A 23,001-nucleotide genomic window follows, 5' to 3' on the forward strand; every position below is an offset into this window, starting at 1 on the left:
CCCAGTTGCTGGGCTCACAAGATGCATCGCCACACCTGACACTGATGAGGCAGAAAAAAAGGAAACTCCTTAGTTCTGAGTTCCTAGGTGTTGAATGGCTGGATTAAAGGCACTTTAAGCAAGACTACTTGCTGATCTCTGTAGATTGTTGAATTCTGGGTGCCTGGGCCAGGTCGTTAACATTCTTGGTAATTTAGAATCACATTGTTTCTGTTTTTAATTTTGTTTGGTTTTGTTTTATTTTGTTTTGAGGCAGGGTCCCACTATGTAGCTCTGGCTGTTGTGGAACTCACTATGTAGACCAGGCTGGCCTCCAACCCATAGAGTTCCTCCTGCCTCTTCCTCCCTAGTGTTAGTACTAAAGGTGAGCATCAACCTGCCCAGCTTCATTTGTTTTCTGAAACAAGGTCTCACTCTATAACCCAGGCTGGCATAGAATTTACTATGTAATCCAGGCTGACCTTCAATGAGCCAACATTCTTGCCTTAGCCTTTAACTTGTGCACTTGGGAAGCAGGGGCAGGTAGATATCTGTAAGTCTGAAGCCAGCTAGTATACATAATAAGATCCTGTCTCTGAAAAAAAAAATGTAGAGGAACAAATGGCTCTTATATTTGCATTAACTTTTTGGGCATGATACAGGAAGTTCTTGATGTTTCATATGCAGATAATATGTATTTCAATGCTTTATAACCATTCAATTCTACTACATTTTGGTCATCCAGGAATTTAGAAATGAGAGATTTCCTGATTTTATTTATTTTATTTATTTATTTTTAATATTTATTTATTTGTTATGTATACAATATTCTGTCTATGTGTATGACTGCAGGCCAAAGAGGGCACCAGATCCCATTACAGATGGTTGTGAGCCACCATGTGGTTGCCGGGAATTGAACTCAGGACCTTTGGAAGAGCAGGCAATGCTCTTAACCTCTGAGCCATCTCTCCAGCCCTTCTGATTTTATTTAAGTCACATTTTTATTTATGGTTTGTGTGTGTGCATTTGCACATGTGTGTCACAATGTGCTTGTGACAATTAGGACAATTTGGGAGTTAGTTCTTTCCATCTTATGTGGCTCTTGGGATTAAATGCAGGTCAGACGTTCGTTGGATTTTACTCTTCAAATGTTCTGTAATCTATTGTGTTTTTTTAAAATTAAGTTTTATTATTTTGTGTGTTTGTATGATGTGTGTGCCATGGCCTGCAAGGAGGTCAGAGGACAACTGTGAAGTCTATTTCCTCCTTGACCTTTACCTGGGTTTCTGACCTCAATCTTGGGTCACTAGGCAGGAGCTGTAGATGATTTTAAATGTTAGCCGTTTTGCCGCCTTGCTTCTTTTTCTTTTTTTTCTTTTTCCCCTTAGAGTATAGGTGATTGAACCCAGGCCCTATGTGTGCTAGGAACATACTCTTTCATTGAGCTACATCCCAGCTTTACTGATTTTCAATTTTTTTCTCCCTTTCATTACAGAGAGGTATACCTCAGGGTGATTCTATGATTATGAATCTGCATTTTTTCTTTTATTTCTTCAAGTACCGTATGTTTTGAAGTCATGTGACTAGATGCATACAAACTTATAGGTTTATCTCTCTAGCAAATTGGGCCTTTGAATGGGTATAACATGCCCCCTTTTTTTTTAATCTCTAATAATACTTTGTGCTTCCTGCTTTTGAAATCTGCTTAGTGTGGTTTCATCCGCATTATTTGGGTTGTTGTTATTTTGATTGTAAGATTTACTTAGGTTTTCCTTGGTGATGCTGGTGATAGGAACCCAAGACTCCATGTGTGTTAGATAGCTACTTGTCCAGCCCTCCTCTTACTGTGCATGTTTTGTGTTTTCATATTTGAGGTCTATTTCTTTTTACCAACACACAGATTTTTCAAAATTAAGATTGTTCATCATTTATTTGGAAAGAGAATTTAAATGAATGAGAGAGTGTGAGTGTGTTTATTTGTGTATATATACCATGCATATCTGTGGACATCAGAGGACAAATTTCAGGAGTTGGTTCTTTTCATCCACTGTGTAGATTTCACGAATTAAAATCAGGTCATCGGTCTTGGTGGCAAGTACCTTTACCCACTGAGCCATCTTACTGTCCCAAGATTTGAGTATTTTATCTTACTATTAAGTTAGAGCTAGCTCAGATTTCTCTTTCCTTCTTCTGCATATTAAAAAGATTATGTTGCAAGTCTCTTTCTGTGATTGTAGGCCTATGTGCTCATCTTAGCATTGTCTAGCATCTGCTTATTAACAATTACTTAGTTGTGTTTTACTTTTGGTTTTATTGATCTATAAATCTTTTTTGAGACTTGTTTTTTGTAAGGTCTAGAATTGAAAATGTAATCTTTTTTATAAATATATGTTATTTTTCCTTTCCTGCAACATGATTTCATACTACTTGTACTTAATTTAAACATTTGTGGCTACTATGTTAAGGCATGTTTAGAGGGGAGACAATTGGGTTTAGTGTCAGTCTTTTGGCTTATGACTGTTAGTATTTAATACTTTAAGAATACCCTTACATCCCTTTACTGTGACTAGTATATCTTATTAAGATTGTGACTGTGGTGGTGAGAATGGCCCTTGAAGGCTCACATAGTTGAAGGTTCCCAGTTGGTGAACTGTTTAGGAATGATTAGGAGGTATGGCTTTATTGGAGGAGGTGTGTCACTGGGCTAGGCTTCCACTGCAGGGCAGGTCCAGTTTCTCTCTCTCTCTCTCTCTCTCTCTCTCTCTCTCTCTCTCTCTCTCTCTCTCTCTCTCTTTCTCTCTCTTCCTTTCCCTCCCCTCCCCTCTCCTCCCCTCTCCTCTCCTCCCTTCTCCTCCCTTCTTCTCTCCTCTCTCTGCCTCCAACTTGTAGGTAAGATGTAAACTCTTAGTCACTGCTCCAGTACCATGCTTACCTACGTACTGCCATGCTCCTTGTTATTGATGGTCATGGATTCATCCTCTGAAACTGTAAGCAGTCCCCCAGTTAAATACTTTCTTTTATAAGTGTTGCAGTGGTATTTTGTTTATATTTTAACAAATGAAGCTTGCCTGAAGATAAGAGTGCAGAGCTGAGCCTCTGTAGGTGGTGGTACACACCTTTAATCCAGGAGTCCAGAGACAAGGGAATCTCTGTTAGTTAAAGGCCACCCTGGGCTACACAAGACCAAATCTGTCTAAAAGAGAAACAGAGCTCACACAGAGGTGATCCCAGCACTAGGGAGGTGGAGAGAAAAGTGATGTGGCAGGAGGAGAGAAGAGCTCAGCACGGTCTGAGGTTTGGTGGAGACAGAGGCAGCCTGAGGACAGGATCATCCTTTCAGCCTGAGTATTGGTAAAGGTGAGAGCTCTCTATGGATGGCTGCTTTGCTTTTCTGTTCTCTCAGCTCTCGCCCCCTAGTACTACAAGTTGCCTTGGTTTTGGTGTCTCTTCACAGTAGTAGAAAAGTAACAAAACAGATACTTAGTATTATCACCTTGTGTTTGTTGTAAAAGAAATGGACTTATGTAAAGAAAGCAGCATATATTTAACACCTCTAGGTGTGATACCCTTACTTTTCATTGTCCACTTTGCCCCATTTCCCACTTTCATCTAGGTAGTTTTCATTGGGAGAATCATAAGACTTAACTCCTATTCTTCAAATGTCACTTAAAACGCTCTTTTTTATTAGGACATTGTCTACCCCCCTCTTCTCCATAATTCTTTATGGTTGAGTACTTGATTAACAATATGTGCCTATTTGATAGATCATGTATTATATTTTTCAGCCATGTACTTATTTGTCTGGTTACTTGCTCAATAGTTATTTCCTTCAACTGGACCATGAGCTTCATAGGGAGTAAGGTATGCTCCCCCACCATTGTATCTAAGCATAATGTTTATTAGTATTTGAATAGATGAGTGAATTAACAAGACATTTTTAATTACATTTTTCTTTCGAAGGGTAATTTTGGTTTGGCACTGGAATATCATGTTGACATGTTCAAAATAGAAAATAATTTATTTTAAATGTCTTAAACGGTTTTTAGCAAAGTCTGAGAGTATCTTAAATGAAATGGTCAAGGATTTAATTGAAAGGACTTGGAATGGAGTGTTTCTTATCTGTGTCTTTGAGACTTTTATTGTGAAGTTACTTAAAATTTTTAAAGACAATATTTCTAATAAGACCTTAAAATTTCAGTCCAGTTTAATGCAAAATTTGATTTACCTAATAATAGTTTCAAGGATACTACCAATGTTTTGATTGATTTTAGGATATGGTTTCTTCTAGTTTCTTGATTATAAGAATTTTTAGGGTTTTTATATAATATTCTTATTAGCATACAATTTATGTACAATATATTTTAGCTACTTAAAATAACCAAATCAGTGGGTTTTAATATATTCAGAGATAAATGCAACTATTATTGTAGTTATTTTACCATGTTTTTGTAGTTGCTATGAAGAATGGTCCCCTTCCACTGCCCTTCTGTCCATAAGCAGTTACTAAGTACTCTTTGTCCCTGCCAATTTTTTTATTCCAGGTCTTTCATATAGATGGGATGATGAAGTGCTTTTTTGTGTGACTAGCTTCTTCTACTTACGGTGCTGCTTTTAAAGTTCATACATACTATATCATATGTCTGTGCCATATCCATTTCCTGTCTGCTAACATGAATGTGTAAAGATGTGAAAGTAATATGAATGTGCATTTATTACTTGATGGGCATTTCGATTATATATACTTCTCAGACATTATGAACAAGGTTTCAATAAACATTGTTTAATGTGAAGATTTTTTACATGAACTTAATGTTTTCATTTTTTTCCACGTGTGTCTAGGAGTAGAATTTTTGGGGTTAACTATTTGGGGAACGGTCAGATTTTTTTTGTCAGTTCTTTTTCTTCTCCCTTTCTTATTGAAGAAGTGTTTAAAAAAACTATTAAATGGTTATTTTAAAATAATTTATTTAAATCGATTAAAATAACTCAATAAATGAAAACCCTATATTGAAAATGACCATACGGGCTTAGATTAATTTGCTGTTAAACTCAGTTGTACTGATTTTTGTGGTAGGATAGTCTTTTATCTTCCTTTATTTTTGTTGAGAATGTCTGTCTACATATTTACTCTGTACTTCTTTCCTTGAGTATGTTTGCTCCCGTCTATTACTGTGCATACTTTACATGTACATCTATGTATAACACACTTGATTTGTGCTATTACTGTGCGTACTTTACATGTACACATCTATGTATAGCACACTTGATTTGTGCTTAGAAATTGACTTTTAGAATTATATTATTTAAGGATGGACATGGTGACACACACCTTTAATCCCAGCACTTGTGAGGCAGAGATAGATCTCTGTGAGTCGGAGGCCAGCTTGCTCTCTGTATAGTTACTTTCAGGTCTATATAGTAGTCATCCAAGGCTACATAGAGAAACCCTGTCTCAAACAAACAAAAATTATATTATTTGCATATAAATATGAATAAACTATTTTTGAAAGGTATGAAACATGTTTATTTACTCTCCTCATATAAACTGAAGCATAGATTTTTAAAATGCTGAAAATAACTTCTAATTCCTCTCAGCTTAGAATTTTGGATAGTTGAAAATTCATACATCTATGTCTTTGGCATTTGTTGAAATCTTGGTTTTCAGCAGACTGTGATTTCTGGATGATAGATTAACAACAGATTTTGAAAAATATTTTTATTGCTATACTATGAGTTACAATTAGAGCTTTTCATATTTTTGGCTATCTTTACCACAAAGTATAGGGTACTTTACTGACTTCTGGGTAATACTTAAAGAGGTAAGACTATCTGATTATGGTGTGCCATTGTTTTTCAGTAGAATGACGTAGTTGAAAGTAGTAAAGGCTAAGTTTAGAGTTTCAGTTGGATTAATATTGGTAGGCTTTTATAGTTTTATTTTCCATACATTCTTATATAATACAGGGAGTGAAATAAGTAAAATAAAGTTGCAAAAATAAGCACTGAACTATAAAGATGGCAGGCAGTCTGTAGAAAATAAAATTGTTACTAGGTGTTTTTGAGGACTTTGCATCTTGGAAAGAGAATTGAACAGGCCACACGGGAGAGATGAAAATATAAATTTATTAAAAGTGCGAGTAAAAGTATAGAGTGCACACTATAGAATGGAAGCAGGCTCAAGCAAGCATGTGTCTCATGCTCCATGTCTTAGAGTTTTTATTGCTGTGAAGAGACACCATGACCACAGCAACTCTTATGATGAAGACATTTAATTGGGATGGCTTGCTTACAGTTTCAGAGGTTTAGTCCATTATCATGCCTAGGAACATCGGTGTGTGTAGGCAGAAGTGATGCTGGAGCTAAGAGTCCTACATCTTGGAGGCAGCAGTAAGTCAATTGAGACACTGGGTGGTATCCTGAGCATAGGAATCCTCAAAGTCCACCCCACAGTGACACATTTCCTCTGACAAGGCCACACTACTCCAACAAAGCCACATCTCCTAATAGTCCCACTCCCTTGGGGGGCCATTTTCTTTCGAACTACCACATTCCACTCCCTGGACCCCAAAGACTTATAGCCATATCATAATGCAAAATAATGCATTCAGTCCAACTTCAGAAGCCCCTCTTAGTAAAGTCCAAAGTCTCTTCTGAGACTTAAGCAATCTTTTAACTGCAGCCTTCTGTAAAATCAAAATCAAAAAGCAGATCCCATATTTCCAACATACAGTGTCACAGGATCCCATTTCAAAACATAGGGAAGGGAGCATAGTGAGAAAATATTAGACCAAAGAAAGACCAAAAACCAGCTGGGTAAACTCTAAGCTTTGCATCTCCATGTCTGATGTCAGAACACTCTTCAGATCTCCAAATCTGTTTGCCTATAACATACTTCTTTTTCTTGGACTGGTTCCACTTCCTGTTAGCAGCTCACCTTTGGTATCTCTAACATCTTGGGTTCTCTAAAGGCAATCCAGGCTTCAACTTCACAGCTTCACACAATGACCTCTCTATTAGGCATCCATTTCAGGGACACCTCTGACACATGCCCCTCAGCAGCTTTATTTTATAACTCCTTTCTTCTATCCTTAACTCTAAAGCCAGAATAACCTGGCCAAAGATGCCAAATCCTGTGGCTTACTGGGACTGGAACATGACTCCCTCATTCAATTACATCTTTACCAACTTTCTGTCTTTCACAGCCTCTGCCTCCCAGGTGCTGGGATTAAGGGTGTGCCCCCTACACTGGCTCTAAGCTTTTCTTTAGTTTGTTTCCACAAGTTAGAAATTTAGCTGGGTGGGATCTTGTCCTGAGGTCACCACTCCCTTTATTCAATTTCTTTATTTATCTCTTTGAACAGAGGGTTGCTGTGGGATTCCCTCTGTATGCTATGAATATGTCTTATTACCATTGGTTAATAAAGAAGCTCCTTTGACTTATGGCAGGGCAGAATGTAGCTGGGTGGGAAAACTAAACTGAATGTAGGGAGAAAGGCGGGGTCTGGCAGATGCCTCATAGCTACTCAAGAAGCAAGATGTGAGGTAACAAACCACAAGCCTCATGGTTAAATATAAAATAAAATCATCATGCAGCACACAAACTCTAATCTCCCACTCAGCGTGCTGCGCAGCCTGGAAATGTCTCTGTGTATGATGGTGGACTCTCCTGTCTGTGCCTGCCTAGCAGCCCTGATCCACCCACTTGCCTAGGCAGGGAGTACTGAGCTGCAGGCATACTCTTAGCTACTTTCCTCCTAACCCAGGGTGGGCATACAAGCACCAGACTTGAAATTGGTAGCGGGCCACACAGGTTAGCTCCAAATGTTGGGTGCCAAATGTAGCTGGTCCTCCATCCTGCTGGTCCCCCTGGACTGGGTTTTCTTCACACATCTGTTATTTAGTACATGCTCTTTGGTCTATTATTAGCTCAGGCTTCTTACTAACTGACTCTTACATCTTAAATTAATAAATTTCTATCATTTTATGCTTTACCACTCCTACAAAAGCCACATCTCCTAATAGTGCCATTCCCTTTGGGGGTTCAGGGGTCATTTTCTTTCAAACATGCCTGGAGTTTTTTTGGGGATTTTTTTTTGAGTCCTTTTTATGAATCTAGTGGAGGGAAGTGGGTACCCGTGATTGATAAATGGGCTGCTATATAAATTTGGGAGATCTGCATGTAAATGTGTTGTATATCTCATGATTTTAAGCTTATGGATGCTTTATCTTGAATATATTGGGATGGTAAATAAGAAATTTTCCTGACAGGTCATCACACGGACAGGATGGTGTTGGCTGCACTTGGACCAGTGCCAGTCTAAGCTAACCTTTTTTATTTCTTTCTACCAGGATGTGCCTGACCATAAATTACCCACTGGAGAGGTGGTGTCAAGTGTTGCCTTATTGAGAATGGGCAGACAAAACTATTTTTTATGGGGAGGTGCTCTAGGTCACTGGACTGTCCTTGGACTTCTCTGTCTCAACATATGAGCTGGCTTGTTAGGACTATCCTAGCACATATGCCTTGAACTATTCTTATTTTTATTTATGTCTGTGTGTTTGTGAATGTGTGACACATTTGTGCTGGTGCTGGTGCTATTATAAAACAGAAGAGGGCCTCAGATCTGGAACTGGAGTTACAAAACAGTTGTATGTCACCAGACGTGGGTACAGGAAACCAAACTTGGTCTTCTGGAAAAGTAGCAAGCACTTTTTAACCACAGATTCATCTCGCTAGCCCTTACCTTAAACTATATTTGCTGGTGGAAAGATTGATGACTCCCTTGTCTAAAAGTTGAGCAAGGATGTTGGCTATTCACCTATAATAATCTTGACTTCAAAGTTATCTCACTGAATTGCTCATTTCTATATAATTTGAAGGTAAGTAAAGCACTCTGAATCTATGTACTCTGTTTATGACATGATGAGCCTGCCATATGACCCTCTAAGTGGTTGATGAGGGAAGCATGAACATTTTATATGCCTTAGGAAATTACTCCCTTATTTTTTGAAGGCTTATTGCAATAAACTAATAGGAAAAGGCCTACTATTTTATTAATATGCAAAAGGAAAAAATCAACTCTTGGAGAAAATCATTGTGATTATTTACTACCCCAGCATAATATATGTACTTCATTTCCTATAGAGAAGGAGGAAATGGGGAATGCCAATCATTTTAGGAAAATGGTAATGATTTTTAATGGAACTCAGTGGACTTGGAGAACATACTGTGTCCTGTGACAAAGTCTGCTGGGCCTACAAAACAGACAGAGGTTTGTAAATAATTCTTTATGGGCTTGAAATAGAGGACAAGTTGTATTTGAATGCCTAGATATATGGACAGAGTTCAGTCTTTGTCTCTGTGATAAGAATTTAGTGTCCCCTAATTAGTGAGATTTCAGTGAGAGACTGAAGGCAGTTGTGTTCCCTTTTGCAGATCCAGTCAGGGTGGGAAGCTAGTGAATGTGGCAGAAAGCCTCTCTGTGTACTGGGAAGGGTAAAAACAAAGTCAGAGCTTTAGCCTGTTAAAGTCTCAGTCATTTCTCAGCCCCTACACAGTTAACAAGCTCTGCCCAGTCCTCAGTGAATATGATCTAGTTATGGGTTTATTTAATTTTATATGAGCAAACCTGTAGAATGGCTTTTAAAAGAGCTTATTACTCATTGACACATTTAGGAAAAGTTTATGAAGCTATTGAAGATAGGGGTGGGTGGCACGAATGGCTCAGTGGGCAAAGGCACTTGCTGTACCAGCCTGGTAACCTGAGAACCCATGAAAGGACAAAACTGACTCCACAGTTGTCCTATTACCTCCACACACATGATGTGGCACATTCATGTCCCACTGTTATTCATGTATGTATGTACACATAAGTAAAAATGTTTTACAAGACAGCAAATAAGTCTAGCTCTTGAAATTTTACTTGAAAGATATCACAAAATCAGACAAAAAGATTTTATGGTTGGTGGTCTCCCTGGTAGTAAGGTTTAGTATATGGTTTTGAAATTTTTAATGGTTTTAAGATAAGAATAGTCAATAAATGGGTTGGAGAGATGGTTCAGTAGTTAAGAGCACTGGCTGCTCTTACAGAGGTTCTAAGTTCAAGTCCCAGCCACTATATATGGGGGCTTACAACCATCTATAATGAGATCTGGTGCCCTCTTCTGGCATGCAGGCATACTGAATACAGTAAACAAACAAACAAACAAATCTTTTTAAAAATGATAATTAATATTATTGGGCAGAGGCTGCCAACTAGGCCTCTAACATGTTCTGCTTCACCAAAACCAGCAAGGGAGAGCCTGTTGGTAAGATCTAAATCACACTTATGTATCCGAGGTTTAGAAATGACACCACATCACCATTGCTCTGTTCTGTTGGTTTGAAATAGTCGCTAGGCTATTCCTACACTAGGGACTGATTATATAAAGGTAGGATTATCAACAAGTAGAAATCCTTTGGAGCCTTCTCTGAATTGCTGGTCTAGAGATGTTTATTTATAATTTCTTTGATGTTACTTAATAGATTTAGTAGTGACGTTTTAATAACAACTGATGTTTCCATGTACAGCTTTCTGTTTTTGTTGTTTGAATCAGAATCTAAACACTCATTCTATAGTTATGTCCCTTTAAAATTCTCTTATTAAGAAGAGTTTCCCATCTTTTTGCCATTTTTCTTCATCTTGCTGATTTTTTTTATAATTGATTTTTAAAACAGGGTCTCATGTATCCAACGATGTCCCAGACTCATTATCTACCAAGGATGACCTGGAACTTCTGATCCTTTTGCTCTCACCTTCATAATGCTGGGAACACAGGTGTATGCTACCATTTTGGTTTATTGGATGTTAAAAATTGAACTTGAACTGGGCGGTAGTGGTGCACGCCTTTAATCCCAGCACTTGGGAGGAGGCAGGCGGATCTCTGTGAGTTCGAGACCAGTCTGGTCTACAAGAGCTAGTTCCAGGGCAGGCTCCAAAGCAACACAGAGAAACCCTGTCTTGAAAAACAAACAAACAAAAAAGAATTGAACTTGGGACTTTGTGCTGCTAGTTAGACAAGCACTTTGCCAACTTGAGCTATCCCCATCCTTACCAACTGATATTTTTGAGGAAACTGTGTCATTTGCTCTGAATAAGCTTCCATATTTAAGTAAGTCTAGATGCTTTTTCACAGTAGTAGTAAATTACTTTCTCTAGTTCTGAAAAATACTGGGAATTATATTTCGAATCTTTTTTTAAAGGCTACTCTCTAGGTGGTATAATGTAGTTTGTATTGTTAGTACTTCAGGCTGCATAGTCTAGTGGTAATTTCTGGTAAGATTTCCTATTAGCCTTTTATTAATGGTATTAATATTCAGTGATAATCATTGTCAGAATAAAAAATGTTTAACAAGGCATGGAAATTGGTCATATGTAATTTTTATATTATTTTCACATTTGTTAGTTGCAATTTACTCCTCCCGTCACGTTTACTGGTCATCAAACCCAGGCCTTCACCACGCATACCAGTTGACTTTTACGCATTGAAATTACCCTCATTGATAAGAGCTTTTAGTTACTGAAATACAGTCAACTGGAAAGTAAGATAAGTGTTTAATTCTTTCCTTTTAATGACTAATTACAGAATAATGAATTAAGTTGGGTATTTCTCTAGGTATATAGTTGATTTTGTTTTTAAAGAAAACCTTTGTTCACTAGACTATATCTCTACAGTATCTTTTTATCTTATTTTTTTATAAAAATTTTAATTTATTTTTATGTGTAAGGATGTTGTATTGTGGAGCGGCAGGCGAGCAGGCCCTCATGTTACGTAAGGATATTATGCCTACAAGTATGTCTATGCTCCAAATTCATACCTAGTACTTGGGGAGTCCAGAAAAGGGTGTCAGATCTCCTGGTAATGGAGTTACAGGCAGTTATGAGCTGCCATGTGGGTACTGGGAACCAAAACCAGGTCCTCTGGAAGAGCAACCAGTGCTCTTAACTACTGAGCCATCTCTCCAGCCCCTCCACTATATTTCAAACAACTTTAGTAGTCATTACATTTCATGCCAGATTGTTAGCATTTTTGAATAATAGGAGCCTCTTCAGTCTTGTTCCTATGTTCCTTGACTTGACCCCTTTATTATATCAAATATTTTTTACATAAGAAGTGTGTCCTTTATATACATTAGTAAGAGAATAATATTTAGAATGTATTATTGGAAACTAGGAAAATTTGTTGCTACCAGATTGTCTTTTTCTTGAACCTCTCTAGGATATATAAGGAAGTAACTTTTAAAGAGAAAATAATGTGCATCTTAGACTATTTTAATTTTGGATTTGATTTGCCAGATTATAATTTATTTCATTTTACATTTGCTACTTAAAAATATTTTAAAGAATTTAATACTTTTTTGTACATGTATGTGTGCCTGTATGGTTTTATGCACCAAGTTCATGCTGGTACAGAGGTTAAAAGAGTAATTGATCCCTTGGATTAGGTTGTAAGCCATTGTGTGGTGCTGGGAACCAAACCTGGGTTCTCTGAAAGAATTAAAAGTACTCTTATCTCTCTGGTTCCTCAGTTTTTACTTTTTTTTTTTTTTCTTTCAAGACAGGGTTTCTCTGTAGCTTTTGGAGCCTGTCCTGTCCTGGAACTAGCTCTTGTAGACCAGGCTGGCCTTGAACTCACAGAGATCCACCTGCCTCTGCCTCCTGAGTGCAGGGATTAAAGGCATGTGCCCCCGCCGCCCGGCAGTTTTTACTTTTTAATGTTGGTAATATTTCCTAATAGCATTAGTAGAGTTACCACTTAGTCATTTCTCTGTTTGGTACACACAAGTGTGTCCTCAAATATAATTTCCAGAGAGTATTAGTATTATTAGGTAAAGTTTAACATTTCTTTGCAAGTCCACTCCCAGAGTATTCAACTGAGGGTGATTAAAAGGCATTGCTTCTAATGTCAATTAAATACATGTTTTTACTAATATTTTCATGCTGGGCAGTGGTGGTGCACGCCTTTAATCTCAGCACTTGGGAGGAGGCAGGCAGATCTCTGTGAGTTCGATGCCAACCTGGTCTACAAGAGCTAGTTCCAGAACAGGCTCCAAAGCTACACAGAAACTCTGTCTTGAAAAATGAAAAAAAAAGAAAGAAAACAAAAATTTTATGGTTATATCACTAATTTGATACCCAGTTGTATTAATTTACTTTTATTTGTTGTCAGTTTTTTTTTCATTTGGAGATAGTTGTTTTAGTTTCAGTTTTTAGAGATTCTCTTGCTTCTTTCTGCTTTGTTTATAAATGTAAAAAATATTTCCACGGTTTCAAATTAAGAAAAAAATTAGATCTATTTTATTTTTACAAATATGAGCATTTTCTCTGTATGTATGTGTGTGTACCATGCACTTACTTGTGAAGGGGAGATGAGGGTGTTGGATTCCTTTGAACTGAAGTTATGGATTGTTTTGAGATACCACGGTGGGGCTTGGGGACCCAACTTGGGTCTTCTCCAAGAGCAATATGTACTTTTATTCTAGAAGCCATCTGCCCATTCCCTATGGTTTCAAATTTTAAACTGTACGTCTTCATTTCTGTCCCTTCAGCACTTTTTATTCCTTTTAGTTTTAATAGCCATTTTTATTAGTTTTGGATTCATGCAAATATGAGCAACTGCATATATATCTGTTCATTTAAATGTACTGTAGTTTGATCTTTATCAACTGAAGGACATCTTGATTGTTTCCAGTGTGGAATTAGTAGAAGTAAAGCTGCTTTAAATACTTGATGTAGGTTTTATTTGGAAATAAATTTTTATTTCTACTGCATTAGTGTTCAAGAGTCTAGTTATTGAATTATATGAAAGGTACTTTTGTAAGAAACTGTAGTAGGCACCTAGAATGACTGGACCATTTCACACTCACATGAGTGTGCAGGTGTTCCAGTTTCTCTGAGTTCTTTTTTTTTCTTGTTGTATTTAATTTTTTTATTTATTATTGTTAGTGTGTGTGTGTGTGTGTGTGTGTGTACATATGTGTATGTGGCAACATACGAGAGTCAGTTCTTTCCTACCATGTGGGTCTTGGGGATTGAATTCCGGTCGTTACCCATTGAGCCATGTCAGCCATCCACAGTTTCTCTGAATTTGTAATGGACTTTGCTGCTGTCACTGGTTTTTAATTTTAGCTGTTCTGATAAGCAAGTAATGAAAACTGATTGTGGATGTTTATAATAGCTAATGGTGATCACATGTTTTTATATGTTTTTCTGTCTCCTATATGTACCCAATGAAATGTTGTTCATGCCTTGCCTTTTTTTCTAATTGAATTCTTTTCTTTTCTCTTCTTTTTTAAATTGTTGTGATCATTTGTATGTTCTAGATGTAAATCCTTTTTAAAAAATATATAGACTGTATTTTATTCTTTTAACACAGTCCTTCTCAGAGCAAAACTTTAATCTTTCTGTGGCCTGATTTTTGCTTTTATAGATTTGTGTTTTTATGTGTATGTGTGTATGTGTAAGAACTTAACTGGGATTTAGAGGCAAGAGAATTATATATTGTGGATAGTAATATAATTAGTGTATAGCTGTTTTGGAAAACAGTACAGAGGTCTCTCAAAAAAACTTTACAACCCAGCAGACCCACTCCTAAAAGTCATTGCATCAAAGAGATAACCACGTAAATGTTTATCACAGCACTATTCACAGGAACCAGAATTATAGCCAAGACGTTCATCAGCAGATGAATGGATTTTTAAAAAGAAGTATTATGAGGACTGAGATGACTCACTGGTTAAGAATGCTTGATGCTCTTGCAGAGGACTGTAGTTTTATTCCCAGCACCCAGATGACTCACAGTCATCTATCACTTCAGTCTCAGGGGTTCTGATGCCCTCTTCTGGCCCACACAAATGGCATTCACACACAGATATATATACCTGTGCACACCGATTTTTTATTTTATAGGTGTGTGGAGTGGGGGTGGGGAGAATACTATTTAACCATAAAAAGGATGAAATCCTAACATTGCAGCAGCATGACTGAAACTGGAGAGCATTGTGTTAAGTAAAATAAATTAGGTACAGAGACAAATATTGCGGAAGCTAAAGACATTTAATCACACAGTAATAGATGGTGGTATAGCAATTAGTAGAGGCTAGGAAGAAAAAACAGTCAGAGGGCAGGATAATCAGTACCCAGGAGTAGCTGCTGTAGTAGTTCTCTTCTGTTACAAAATTGGGGAACTAATCCAAAGCAATTAACTATATATTTCAAAATAACTGGAGAGGAGGAATTGGGTTCCCAGGATCATAGGCATGATAGTATTTGAGGGGATAGAAGGGCTGAGTACTCTGGTGATCATTATACATTGTATTTGTACATGGACTTGATTTATAAAGTTGTGGTCACATAAGTCAGTATAAATAGTATATGTTAAATGAAAAAAATAGAAACTCTGGAGCTGGAAAGATGGCGCAGTGCAGTGGTTAAGGGAAGCACTTGCTGCTCTCAGAGGACTGTGTCCATTTCTAGCACTCATGTCTGATGGTTCACAGTTGCCTGTAACTCCATGTGCAGAGGATCTGATGTCCTCTTTGGTCACACACACACCCTAATCTCCTCCACTCCCCTGCCACCGAAAAAAAGCCCCTAAGCCTCTAGAGGTCTATGGTTTTTTTCCTACTTTGCTTCATTCTTTTCTCTAGTTCTCTCAATTTCGGTTTGATTTTTACTGTAATTTTTGTTTTGCTTGTTATTTGTGTCATATTCATGCTTTCATTTCTTTTCTCTCCTAGTTTCTTAGGGTGGAAGCTTAGGTGATTCATTTAAAAACTTTTCTAATTTTCTAATGTATATTTAACACTTGTAAGGTTTTTCTCCCCATTTTTATGTATTTCAAAATATTTCTATGTTTATCCTGAGATTTTTTTGATTTGTGTATTATTTGGAACTGTGTTGTTTATGCCAAATAATTTAAGATTTTGTAGTTATCTTCTATGAATGATTCTAATTTAATTCCACTGAGATCTGTGAACATGCTGTGTATAAGGTTCTGTTCTTTTGTTACTAAAATGTATTTTTCTGCCTTAGTGAGTGTTCCTGTGTGAGCTTGGGGAGAATGCACTTTGGTGGTGAAATGTTCTGGAGATGTCAGATCCAGTTGATTGATGGTGCTTTTCAGTTCAATAGTATTCTGAATTTTTGCCTGCTGAATCTGTCAATTGCTGAAAGAAGGAGGTTGATATTTCCAATTATAATAGTGCTTCTTGCAATTCTGACAGTTTTTCCCTCGAGTATTTTGACACTTTGTTTGGTGCAGTCACATTAAGGATTTTTATGTCTTCTTGAAGAATTGACACATTTTTATTAATGCCCCTCTATCCCTAATGATTTCCCCTCTAATTAAGTAAGCCTGATATCGATACGGCTATTTCACCTTCTGCTTAAAACATGATGCACCTTCATCTGTTTCATTATATTCACCCATGTTCTTTATGTGAGTTTTTATAGATGATGTATTTGAGCAGTTTTTTTTTCCTCACCCATTCCAGCATTCTCTCTTAGTTGTTTTAGTTAAATCATTTACATATAAATTGATTACTGATACAATTGGGTTCATATCTACCATATTTGTAACATTTTTCTATTCATGCATATGTTTCTTGCATCTTTTCTTTTTCTGTGTCTGATTTGAAATTAGCCTTCAATGTGACTTTACTTTCTTTTGCATATTAATTATATTCATTTAAATTTTTAGTTCTTGTGTTAATAGAAGAGTATATTTTGGCTTACAGTTCTGGAGAGTTAGAGTCTATAACAGCCGGTACAGCATGGAAATAGGTGGCAGGAACAGGAAGATGAAAGCACACATCTTTTAACTGTAAGCATCAATCAGAGGCAATAACTAGAAGTAGGCAAACATCTTACTCTCAGAGCTCTCCTCCAGTGACATACTTCCTCCAGCAAGGCTACACCACCTAAACCTCCCCAAGTAGTGCCAGCAACTGGGACCAAGTGTTGAAATGCCTGAGACTCTGAGGGCATTTCTCATTCAGACCATCACAGTGCTTATCCTAGAGTTTGCAAAGTTTGTTTATGACTAATCTAACTCCAGCTTTAAATAATACTGTTTATGAGTGGTATAGATAACTGATTTTCAAAACATATTTTATTCCTCTCTTGTATGATTATATCAGAGTGTCATAGATTGGGTGGTTTGTAATAGGTAGAAATTTATTGGATTACAGTTCTAGAAACTGACCCATCTATGATTCAGTAGCCAACACCTGACAAAAAGGTCTTCTGTCTGAAGCATCTCATGGCAGAAGGACAGAGAGAGGGAGGCAGGTAACAAAAGGATTGGTACACAATGATTGTGTATCCATTAGTAGAACAACAGTAATGGGCTGCACCCCAGGGACTATGACTTCCAGAATTAAAGACTTTTGACCAGGTTTATAGGACCAGACATGGGTTCCCTTCTATGGAGCAGGCCTTAGATCCAACCAGAAAATGATTGGTTACCCCCATAATCTTCATGCCACTATTGCCTGGTAAGTCAGTATTGTAGCATCCAGGATATTCACTGTTGTTTAATATCATTGATGACTTGACTTTCCTACCTGCCTGCATGGCACCTTCCAGCATTATGAAAATTAGGCCATCTGTGAAGAAGTTTTCAGGTCAATTTCAGTTTGATTTTTATATGTCCTACAATTAGAATGTATTGTGTCTTCAGCAGAAGGGTATTTAAAATCTAGTTCATGTAGGCAGTCAAGAGCAGTGGCTGTAGACTGTATTGTTTTGGTGGATGTATCACCTCTAAGGCCTTCTTTATGAATAACTTATAAGGAACTATCCCACTCATGGCACTAAGATTTTCATTTAATAACCCATGTTTGGGGAAAGATTACCTATCCATGCAGGAAACCTGTGTTCAAATCCCTTTACAGTTAATTTAAGGGCTTAGAGTAGTGGAGGATATTTAATACATCCTTAGTTTTAGTTAAGCCCGTTTCCTCCTCATCCATCCACTATGTCCATTGCACTTAGACCTTTAACTCTTGAGTATTCACTCTACTTTCAAATCACCTATCAAGATTGGTCCTCTTTCCCCTTTTAACAATTGACATAGTTTCTTTACTTGCCTGTGGAATTTTTGGTGAGAAGTGTAATGTAGCTTTATCTTTGTTTCTCTGTAGATGAGTTCTCTCCATTCTCTGACATTTTTTCATAAATTTTTTGTGTTCTTGGTTTTCTGTTATTGGAATATGACACGCATATGTGTTAGTTTTTATCAATTTGGCACAAACCTAGGACACCCCTCCCCTCCCCGAGAAGAGGGAGCCCCAGTTGAGAAATTGCTTCCATCAGATTGACCTAGGGACATGTCTATGGGGTATTTTCTTGATAAATGATTAATTGCCACAGCAGGTAAGTGATCCTGGGTTGTATGAAGAAACAAAGTAGCTAGTGATGGAGAACAAGTCACTATGTGATATTCTCCATGGTTTGAAACTGGAAGTTTCTCTCCCACTCACCAGTTCCTGAATAATTACTCAAAAGGATTAATATTAATTACAAAACTGTTTGGCTTTTTAGTTCAGGCTTATTATTAACTAGCTCTTATAACTTAAATTAACCCATTTCTATTATTTTATATTTTACCACGAGGCTGGTGACTTGTTACCTTTCATCTTGCTTCTCCAGCAGCTGCTGGTGTCTCTTAGACTCTGCCTTTTTTCTCCCCCTCTCTCTGCTTAGATTTTCCGCCTAGCTATTTTCTGCCCTGCCATAGGCCAAAGCAACTTCTTTTTAAATCATTGGTAATAAAACATATTGACAACATACTGAGGAACATCCCACATCAATGGTTCTTACGTCTGTCCCTGCTTGAGCTCTTGATCTGACTTTTCTTAAAGTTGAACTCTGTCATCCCTCTGTCCACCTCCCCCTGCCATTTGTTTTTAGTTATGATATTTATCATAGCATTAACAAAATCTAACCAATATAGCCTAGATTTAGATCCTTTTTCTTTCCATTGGTTTTGTCTCATCTTCCTGGATTAGTGGTTTGATGTCTCTTATGGCTTCTGAAATTTCTCTGTCACTGTATTGCCTTAAATATTTCTACTGTCCCTGTTCCTGTCTTTTATTGCAGCTATTCATAAGTCATAGCCCTTTGGTGTCTTATCGCCTTTGGACACCTTCATTCCTTTTTTTTCTTTTCAGTTTGGGGTTTTTTATTAGGAGATTTTTAAGCTCAGATTCCTTCTTTAATGCCACCCACCTATCCTATTTATTATTTACCTGTTTCTTTAGAACTCTTAAATAACTATAAGTATAGTTATTTAAAAACATTTCTTAGCTGATAATTATAAAATCTGTATTACCTTAGTCTGGTTCTAATATGCTGTGTATTCAAACTTAAAATTTTGATTTTTTTACGGCTCTTCCTCCCCTCCACTCCCTTATTTTTCTCTCTTCTCTTCTCCACTCTCATCTTCTCTCCTTCCAGTCATGATCTCCTTGTACAGTCCAGGCTGGCCCCAAGTTTGTAATCTTCCAGTGTTGGCCTCTTCTTAAATGTTGAGAGTACAGATGTGTGTTTGGTACTCTGTTCAGTACTAGCATGCTTTCTAATTGTGTGTTCATTGGTAACATTCAGTTCAGTTCCTTTTCTATAACAGGCCATCCTAAGGATTTAACAAAGAACCTCTACAAATTTTTTCTACCCGATAGCTGATTTTAAGTGATCACCTTAACTTCTAGCTAATATTTGAGATACTCAACAAGAATATCTAGCATCCATCTTTTCCTTTCCACTTCCCATTTCCTTTTTTCTTTTCTTTTTTCATTTTGTGTTTTCTTTTTTAATTTAGCTAGAACTATGCTTCCTGCATTTGTTTGTTTTGAAGCAGAGTCTCTTTCCTCTCTTTGTAGCTTTGGCTATCCTGGAACTCATGGATCATGCTGGCCTAGAATTTACAGGGGTTGGCCTGCCTCTGCCTCCCAAGTGCTAGGTAGAATTAAAGGCCTATGACACCAAGACAGAATCCTGTCTAAATTTTTTTGTTTATTTTTGTTTTTTGAGATAGGGTTTCTCTGTGTTGCTTTGGAGTCTGTCCTGGAACTAGCTCTTGTAGACCAGGCTGTCCTCGAACTCACAGAGATCCACCTGCCTCTGCCTCCCGAGTGCTGGGATTAAAGATGTGCTGTCTACATTTTTGCAGTGTACATTTGCATTCTGTTATGCCAAGCCCTCATGGTTAGTTTAGTTCTGTTTCTTATAAATGTCTTGATATTTTTACTTGAATGCTCAAGGACATTAAAACAAACAGCAACAAAGACAAGCAGAGCATGGTTTGTGCATTCCTTTATTCCCTGGGCTTGGGAGGCAGAGGCAGGTGGATATCTTATTTTTAGGGTAGCCTGGTCTACATAGCGATTTCCATGGCAACCAGAGCTACATAGGCCCTATCTCAAACAAACAAATAAACCAAAAGCCTGTGTTTCTTGGTATGTTTTCCTAGCATACTGTTTATTCTTTTACTGTGGATTGAAGATTAATTTAGAAAGATTTGCTTGAAGTATGACTTGACCTATTTACTGCTTTGCTTTTTTGCATATCTTTGATTATTTTCATTTACTTTCTAACATGCTTTTTCTGGACTTTTTGTTTTGTTTGCTTGTTTGTTTGAGACGGGGTTTCTCTGTGTCAGCGCTCTGGAACTGGTGTTTTATGTGTTTGAGATTTTGCCTGTTATTATGTGATTATTTATATTTAAGTAATTTAAATGTTTAGATTTTTATTTGCCTTGTGTATTTTATTTCCTGTGTTCTCATTGATTTCTTTTTAATTAATTTTAAATTCTATATTTACCTTAATCTTTGTTGAATATGTAAATGAAAGTAGTTCTTTTTTATGGTCTTCTTTTAAAAATTTCTTCACATGGGGCTAGAGAAATGGCTCAGTGGTTAAAGAGCACTTGTTTATTTTGCGATGAACCTGAGTTCAGTTCTTAGCACCCACATCATGGCTAACAACCATCTGAAACTCTAGTTCTGTCTGTCCTCTGTGAGCACCACACATGCACATTGTGTGTACACAAACATGCAGGCAAGCACCCAGACACAAGTTAAAAATAAATCTTTATCTGGGCGGTGGTGACTCAGGCTTTTAATCCCAGCACTCTGGAGGCAGAGGCAGGCGGATCTCTGTGAGTTCAAGGCCAGCCTGGTCTACAAGAGCTAGTTCCAGGACAGGCTCCAAAGCTACATAGAAACCCTGCCTTGAAAAACCCAAACAAACAAACAAACAAATAAATCTTTTTTTTTTAAATAAAAAGCTGTTTACTCATTTACTTGTCATAATAAATCTATCATTTGTGGTAGTATAATTATATAATTCCTTCACTCATTTATTAAGCACTCTGTAGATATACAGCTAACATTCTAAAAATATATTTTCGTTTTAGAATAATTACAGACTGCAGAAAAGCTGCAAAGATTATTTCCCTTAAGCAGTTTCTCCTACTGCTAACGTTTAATATTTCTGTGGTAAATTTGTCACAACAAAGATACAAACATTGATCTGTTACTATTAACTAAACTTTACATTGTTTTTGGATCTCACTACTTTCCCCAGAATGTTTTTTACTCATCTAGGGTCGCATTCAAGACACAGCATTGCCATTTAGTTGCCTTGTTCCCTTTTACTTCTTGATACATGACAGTGTTTCCGGTCTTCCTTTTTTGTTGGTGTTATTTTTGTTTGTTGGTTGTTTTCTAAATTTTTAAAGATATGTTTATTTTGTTTTATTATATGTTTTGGTCACATGTAAGTCTGTGTACTACATGTGTGTCTAGTGCCTGTGGAGGTCAGAAGAGCACGTGAGGTCCCCTGAGCTGGGGTCATGGATGGTTGTAATCCTCCCTGTGTGAGTGCTGACAATTGAACACTAGTCCTCTGCAAGAACAAGTTTTTTTAATCACTGAGCCATCTCTCCAGCCCTGCTTTTTTCCCCCCACTTAACAGTGTTCGGAAGAATCCTAGTCATGTGTTTTACTCAAAGTTTCTCAGTTTGAGGTAGTGTGATGTTTTTCTTATAGTTATATTAGGGTTATTTGTAGTGGTATGGACTCTGGGTATTATTTTATACTTCTGTTATAACCGCATACTACCGCCTTTATTTTGTTCCTATTCTTTTCCAGCTTCTTTCACACTTCTCGGTTGGCTCCTTCTTGGCCAAGTATTCTTTTCAATTTACTAGAGGCTTTCTGCCTTTAAAAAAAAAACAAAACAAAAAACATTTATTCATTTTATATATGTGAGTGCTCTGTCAACTTTATGCCAAAAGAAGGCAACAGATTCCATCATAGATGGTTGTGGTCCGCCATGTGATTGCTGGAAATTGGACTCAGGACTCTGGAAGAGTAGCCAGTGCTCTTAACCTAAGATGAGCCATCTCTACAGCCCCCATTTGTATTTCTTTTTATGGTTTCTATGCTATTCTCATTCAAACTGCAAACACTGAATAACTTTGTGCTAGTTTCAATAGTTTGATAATAGTGGGTTATTCCTTTTTTGCCCATTGATTTTCATTTACTATTTTAACTAATTGCTTCTTTTTTCTTTTCTTTATTCCAGGAACATTTTAGTGGATAAACCAAATGATCAATCTTCCAGATGGTCTTCAGAGAGCAACTATCCTCCCCAGGTACGATTACATGTAACATCTGAGACTGTTTAAAAGTCGGAATAGATGGGTACTTGCTCAGTTGTTATCAGCTATCTAGCTAGAACCCATTAAGGATTTTGTCTTCGGGATTGTAAGCTACATTTTCTTTTTGGTCTATTACATTTTTATTTTATAGATTAAAATAATGTGGAATTTGATGAGACATTTTTACTTCTTCCTATTGAAAATTTAAATTCTAATTTATTTTTGTATATTAATAAGAATGCAAAATTAAGTTTTGTTTCGTTCTTTAAAAAAACTCACGAGGAAAATGCTTGTGCTTGTGCTTGTGCTTGCCCT

General features: G+C 37.0%; 1 protein-coding gene across 1 annotated transcript in view; it reads left to right on the forward strand.

Annotated features, from left to right (window-relative positions):
* The window catches only part of Mkln1 (muskelin 1), a 109,562-nt gene that overhangs the window by 4,468 nt on the left and 82,093 nt on the right, over positions 1–23,001 (forward strand). The window contains exon 2 of the mRNA XM_085683695.2: positions 22,611–22,680. Within this exon, the coding sequence (XP_085539821.1) occupies positions 22,611–22,680 (70 nt within the window). The remainder of the gene's footprint in view (positions 1–22,610; positions 22,681–23,001) is intronic.

The sequence above is a fragment of the Myodes glareolus genome, chromosome 25, assembly GCF_982192425.1.
Source record: "Myodes glareolus chromosome 25, mMyoGla1.1, whole genome shotgun sequence".
Lineage (NCBI taxonomy): Eukaryota > Metazoa > Chordata > Mammalia > Rodentia > Cricetidae > Myodes > Myodes glareolus.